Source organism: Henckelia pumila, chromosome 1, assembly GCF_033568475.1.
Source record: "Henckelia pumila isolate YLH828 chromosome 1, ASM3356847v2, whole genome shotgun sequence".
NCBI classification, from domain to species: Eukaryota; Viridiplantae; Streptophyta; class Magnoliopsida; order Lamiales; family Gesneriaceae; genus Henckelia; species Henckelia pumila.
Genome location: NC_133120.1, coordinates 32288788 through 32295017, shown reverse-complemented (window position 1 = coordinate 32295017; position 6230 = coordinate 32288788). Strand labels below are relative to the sequence as shown.

The 6230-nt window shown below is 32.1% G+C and overlaps 1 protein-coding gene across 13 annotated transcripts; it reads right to left on the bottom strand.

The window, feature by feature from the left end:
- Positions 1–397: 397 nt before the first annotated feature.
- Positions 398–4985, bottom strand: LOC140874795 (uncharacterized). Of its 13 annotated transcripts, none has more exons than XM_073278197.1 (6): positions 4636–4718; positions 2405–2607; positions 2238–2330; positions 2066–2166; positions 601–1970; positions 398–509 (listed from the first exon to the last, which is right to left on the bottom strand). In XM_073278197.1, the coding sequence occupies exons 1-5, from the start codon at positions 4661–4663 to the stop codon at positions 1634–1636; spliced, it is 762 nt and encodes a 253-aa protein (XP_073134298.1). In that variant the 5' UTR covers positions 4664–4718; the 3' UTR covers positions 398–509; positions 601–1633. The 13 variants fall into 13 exon arrangements, 5 of the variants coding, with proteins under 5 accessions (XP_073134298.1, XP_073134296.1, XP_073134295.1 ...); XM_073278195.1 differs by having other exon boundaries at positions 601–837; positions 1588–1970; positions 2405–4705; XR_012148228.1 differs by lacking the exons at positions 2066–2166; positions 4636–4718 and adding an exon at positions 4852–4985 and having other exon boundaries at positions 601–837.
- Between the last annotated feature and the right edge of the window lie 1245 nt (positions 4986–6230).

Sequence of the window (6230 nt, the reverse complement as noted above, 5' to 3'; positions counted from 1 at the left end):
TACAATGACATTTTTTTGTACAATATTTGATGTTATATTGTGACATAAAAAAATGTCATATATGAAATAGGTAATCCAGTTTCAAGATTTTCATGATATAATATTCACGCATACAACAAATTAATATAAATAAAAACAAAATTTTCAAAATAGAAATTAAAGTGCTAATGAATAATTTTCATTCATCTCATAATCATTAATGTACAATAGCAATGACAAATTTTTCACCAAGAAAAATGTCTATACACTAACAAATGTAACCAAAGTATCTAATTTAAAAACTAACAATAAATTAAGTATCATAAAGCAAAACATCAGCAAACTTGCGGTGCACAAAAATAAAGATTAAAATTAATATATTTCTATCAATCAAATAAAATAAAAGATGCACAAAAATAAAGATTAAAATTTAAGTCAAACCATTGAATATCATACCATATGAGATACTGAAAAAAAAACTATCATTTATCCAAATGCACTTAATAGAAGTCTTCATCATTAACTGTCAACTGCAAATATAATTGATATTGATTTAAAAAGACAATAACATGACGAGTATATACAATAAACAATAGTTGACTGAAAATTCGAATATCATACCAAGTAACAAGGCCAAGCTATCATTCCTCCAAGTGCATCCCCAAACTTTTGTAAAAGATCATATGGCCTAATCAAACTCTCTTCATGTTCTAAGAAAACTAAAACTTATATTTCACACCAATTTGCTCCCAACATCTGTCTTCCTACTTCAATATTCGGATCCATGCTACGAACCACTCCTTTTGCCACAATTTTCGTCGAATCAAATAGACTTTTTATCGAGACAGAACATCCAATCTACAGCAAAATGCAAAATAGAAGGTTTTGATCGATGAATACAAATATGGTAGTAAGAAAAATCACATGATGAGTAGATAATTAAAAGCCCGCATAATTAATCTTAGTTTACAAAATAGCAACTTCAACTCATCATGCCACGTTGAACTATAAAATGATCAAAGTAAGCAACAAGAACCATTTATTCATCTAACTTATGTCATCAACAAAAATATACCATCAAAACCAATAAATGACTAAATCAAGATAATCTTAGCTTTCAAATAAGCGAACTCCAATTCATTATGTCACATCATATAATAAATAATACCAAAATAAAAAATAAAACATCAGTCATACATGTAATATATATTTTCAACCAAAATATACCATCTAAATCAATAAATGACTAACTCAATATAATTATAAGCTCGCACAAAACATAGCAAACAAGAAACACAAATGACCTCCTAACAAGACACACGGAGAGAAAAATGATGAAGAAGCAAGTGGGTTACTTCTTACTCATGGGTAAAACTTTAAGATACATTATTTTTTTGCATGCAATAAAAAAATGACCCCAAATAACAAAAAAAAAATATAGATGAGTGGCTGTGTAAAGAAAAAAAAGCAAGTGGAGCAGAAATATTGTTGTTGGGGATGGAAGAAAGGTTCATTAACTGCAATTTCATGAAAAGAGTGTGTGATGTGTGCTCAATAAAGTATGAACTCAATATGATAATAAAGTAATAAAACTGAAAATGAACTTACCCTCGGAGATAAACTACGTCTAGGAGGATTAGAAAGTAATGAATTGCTAGATGTTGATGTGTGTTGTATATTGTTGCTGTTTTGAACCAAGGTTTTGGTTTGGTTGATTGAAAATCTTTGATTCTAACATTGAAATGAGTTGTCCTTGCTTTCTAATTTGCTCATCCATTTTTTGTAACTTTTTCTTTTGCCCCATCACTATTCGGTTGCATGTATTATGGCATGGAGCTTCACCCCATAAATCAGATGGGTTAACACCATTACCAAGCATACATACTCGGCCTGGTCTATCTGGTCCAATGATTTGAGAAAATATGTCACTTTGACCAACTTGATCATCCTCATCTTCAGGAAGTTGATTTTCTAGTTCTTTCATTGCAGCCTTTACCAAAAAATCAAAAGCCATAATTTATACATAGTGATATGAAAACAAATATCTTTGAAAGTAATGTAGTTGAAGTTTATAATGCAGCTTTCCAATTTTTCTGCAACAATACTGCTTGAGGGGCTTCCATTAGCATGAGTGAAGCAAGCATTAAATAATTCAACTCGTGATGGAGGACACCCCTTTTCTTTTCTCTGAAATTACAATTGGTTACCATTTTGTACATTCTAATGCATGTAGAATTAAAACATTATTAAGAGATTACCAATTTTTGTTGTACTTGGGCGAATGATCTTCTTCCTGTTGTCTGATTCATTATCTTTTGCTTTCGAGCAACCTTATTTTTTTCACTTCTCTCCTAATATATTAAATTAAACTTGACGCAAGACATAAGTCTATATGAAAAATTTATAAACAGATAATACAATATACCTTTGATTTTTCTGAGTTCCAGTGAGCAACTAGTTTCATATATTGTTCTACAAAAACTCTTTTATCTCTTTGTTTCAGAAGATCTTGCATTGATAACTCAGGATAATAATACTTCTTTTTTACTTCTGCCTTCCAGTTTCTGCAGTTTTTGCTATTGAACGTAGTGTCCAACTTTCTGTTCCAGGAGGAAGGTCGTACTTTTCCTACAAAGGCATTTAGACAGTTTACCCTCATAACAAAAACTTACTTGACGATGAATTTTTTTTAAAGCTGTTAAAGAATATTCACTTCACACATAAAATTATGAAACTAGAGTGGAATCCAAACATCAAATTTAGTAAGAATATTCCAATTTTTTCTTAAAAAAAAAAAAACAAGTCATTTCAATTTCCAAATTCGATCAAACACAAACATCGGTCATCACTTAATCCACACATAAAATAATGAAACAATACAAAAACATATCTAAAAATTTTGAAACTAATAAAATTGGAGTGACCAAAAAACAATATTTAAACTAATCAAAAAAAAAATGCATAGTTGCATACATCTAATTAAGCTAATCATGAACCATCGTCACCAACATCTAGTAAATAAAATATAAGTAGATAACCAATGTATTGTTAGAATAAATATTAATTTTTTTGTAAAATTATTAGAAATCAAAAAAATAATATTAATTTGTAAAGTATAGACCTATTTTGTATACAATAGATATTTCCATTATACATTCATACTTAACATAGAATTACATTTCTTCTATATATAATCAATCATATTATATCATTCATCACCTATCCTCATAGCTATATATCATGGATAGATATATATTTAAGATTTGTTCCTATTTATGGCATCATGCTAATATATCGGACAGCTATATTATCAACAAAGTGTGCCGGCCAACAATATAGTTTTAAGATTAGGAACAAGACCAGCTAATACTCCAATTCCCTCAAAACTTAATCTTGTGTTGCAAAGATTCAAGTATCGTAAATTAGCTCCTATAAAGTGTTCAAATGAATTGTCAACCAGTGAGCTATCACCCAGATTCAAATGGATCATTACTTCCATAGAAGACAAATAACAGAATGAATCGAGGGAAAAATTAGATATATCCAAGAAACTAAGCATATTGGTTTCAATATACTGGAAAACTTCATAAGCATCTGTAATTTTAGCCCAAGTAAAACAGAGCAAAATGGAGGATCACGTGTGATATCCAAAAATAAAATAACCAGGTAGGTCATTCGAATAAAATACGTGTATTCATATGAGAATAAAAATAGATAGACATCCAAACAAAAAATGAAACAAAACAATACCATAACAAAGAATAACAAAGAAAAATGGGAATATAATTGACCCAGAGACCATGATATAAAATAAAACCCCACAAAGTGACTCCAGACAGTTTTTAAAATGTTATTCATGGAAAAGGGTAGGCAAAAATTGATGGTGCAGGCACAGAAAAGATAAACAAAAAGTGCAATACCATGATAGCACAAACTAAATTCAATTTTGAATATTTTTTCTCCAGATATAACTTAAAGATTAAGTGGATCTTCAAAACTTTAAAAAAAACTGCACTATAAAATATGTGTGCCAAGCCCATACAACTAATCATTTATCTTTATTGAGAAATAGAAGATTCAAAGGTTGTATAAAAATTAAATAAATAAAATTCGAAAAAAGCTATGTTGTTGTCCATATATTTACATTAAGCCTCCAAGAAGCTGATATTGCAGATGTCATTTTTAATCAAGTACATCATGAACTACAACTACCGGATCGTGTAAAAGAAGGAGCATACTTCTTATTCTTGTTGTTTTCTGCAAACTAAAAAAGAATAAAAATTACTTCAAAACAAGGGAAAGACATAGAACTAAACTAAAATCTCAGAACAAAAGGATCTCTTAACCTTTTTGAAAGAGAATCCTAAATAGGGTAAATCTTTAGACTTTAGTTAAAGAATACATTTAAGCCACACATGATGTACACCACAGAAACAGAGCAATGAACTACCATCACTGAAAGCATAAGGTAGATAGCCAAATCGGGATTGAAATTCAAAATAAATCTAAAATAGAGCATTGATTAACTAAATCTATAAATAAATATGGCAACCATTCGTATTTAAAGTCAATCCATTTGACATGATTATAGGATAATTCTGCGTGTGAAAGATTCAATCTCGGGCCAAGAAACTTTGATTTAAAGGCAAAACCCACCACGCAAAACAATTGTTAGAGGTGCCATTAGATACAGCTGAGAATGAAATCAAGCATTAGAAACATGAGTTCTCACTTACGACGTGAAAAAGGTTAACTTCAAAAATAAAAACACTCGACGGAAAAATAAAAACCACCTAGGACTGGAACAGTTAATTTCAATTTTGGAAAGGGAAAAGTTGAACAGGTAAATTTAAAAAGAGAAGAGAAAATTACCTCGGTAGACCAAGAGGAATTGACGCGAGCGGTGTGAAGAGGAGGCAGGCGAGAAATCGTGAAGTGAAAAATCAAAATCGACATGAAGAGAGAAAACGTGGGGTGAAGAATTTTGGTCGGCTGCTGAAGAAAAGGATCGGAAGTAAAAAAAAAAAAAAGAGAGAGGGAGAGAGAGAGAGTAGGGTAGACATATTAACCCAAAAATATTAAAGGGGGGAAATAATTCTGGAGGTGGAGGTAAAAGAATTCGCTTCCCTCCAACAAACGATAATGCATTGATTAAAAATGTCATTAAAAATAGTTTAATATGTATTTTTTACTTTTAAGATTATGAGTTTTTACAAGTGTCATTATAAAATATTTATAACAATACTAAATAAAAAATGTCAGCAAGAAAGTGTCACTATAGACTATTATATGTTTTATGTTTGTGTAATATTCGAATAACTCTAGAACTGCTTGTATGACTTTTTATGAGTTTCGAGTTGAAATGCATGTTGATTTATATGTGTTGAGTTGATTTGGCCTTGGAATTCTTTTATGTCATGCCCTTTTCTTTTGCTGGTGCAAGAGGGCATGGACTCCGTGCCACGTCCGTGCAAGTTTTTATTGATGCACGGACCCCGTGCCACCTCCGGGTGAGGGTCCGTGTGATGAGACAGAAAGTCAAGTTTTTAGTGTATTGATTTCGCACGGACCCGGACACGGAGGTGGTTCGGGGTCCGTGTGCCCTTCAGATAAATGAACGTACCCGTGCACGAGGTCCAGGTATGTTCTTTAAAAAAAATTTCTTTACTTATTCTGTCTTGACTGGTAGTATCGATTGCATGTTTATTCGAGATTAGATGATTAGAGACGAGATCCTCACACAACCGAACACTTAATCAATTAGAACCAACATCGGAATTAAACCACAAAATTCAATACGATTCTATATTACAGTCCCAAACAAGAAAACAAAAGCAATCGATTACAAGGATACCCAAACAACTAAACCGTCAAAATTCATCCGGCATATCCTCATTCATCTTAGGTTCTTCTCTCCAGATGCATACACTTTGCTCGACACTTGAGACTGCTGACTGCCTCCAAAATGCCTACTCTGGGTTATCTGCTGCACTGAAACCTTTGATGGTCTAATAGTCTGAGATGCTACCATCGATCCATGTCCACTCTGTCAACCACGCTTAGGACAATCTCTCTTGAAGTTTTCCACACAACCACAAATAAAACAAGCTCTGCAGCCGCTCGACACTTCTCGGTGGGGTGATCTCTCGCGCAATGGTCACACTGCAACTTCATCTTACTAAAATGACGAGCCTCGCCAGATCCTACAGATGAAGAAGATCCGATCTTCTTGAACGACTGCCCCCTTGATG

Bases quoted from the DNA above. Each gene is read 5' to 3' on its own strand.
- LOC140874795 (XM_073278194.1), bottom strand. From the start codon at position 2,638: ATGAGGGTAAACTGTCTAAATGCCTTTGTAGGAAAAGTACGACCTTCC. The intron at 2,331-2,404 runs GTATATTGTATT...TTAATATATTAG, and splicing joins GGAACTCAGAAAAATCAAAG to GAGAGAAGTGAAAAAAATAA. The intron at 2,167-2,237 runs GTAATCTCTTAA...TTGTAATTTCAG, and splicing joins CCCAAGTACAACAAAAATTG to AGAAAAGAAAAGGGGTGTCC.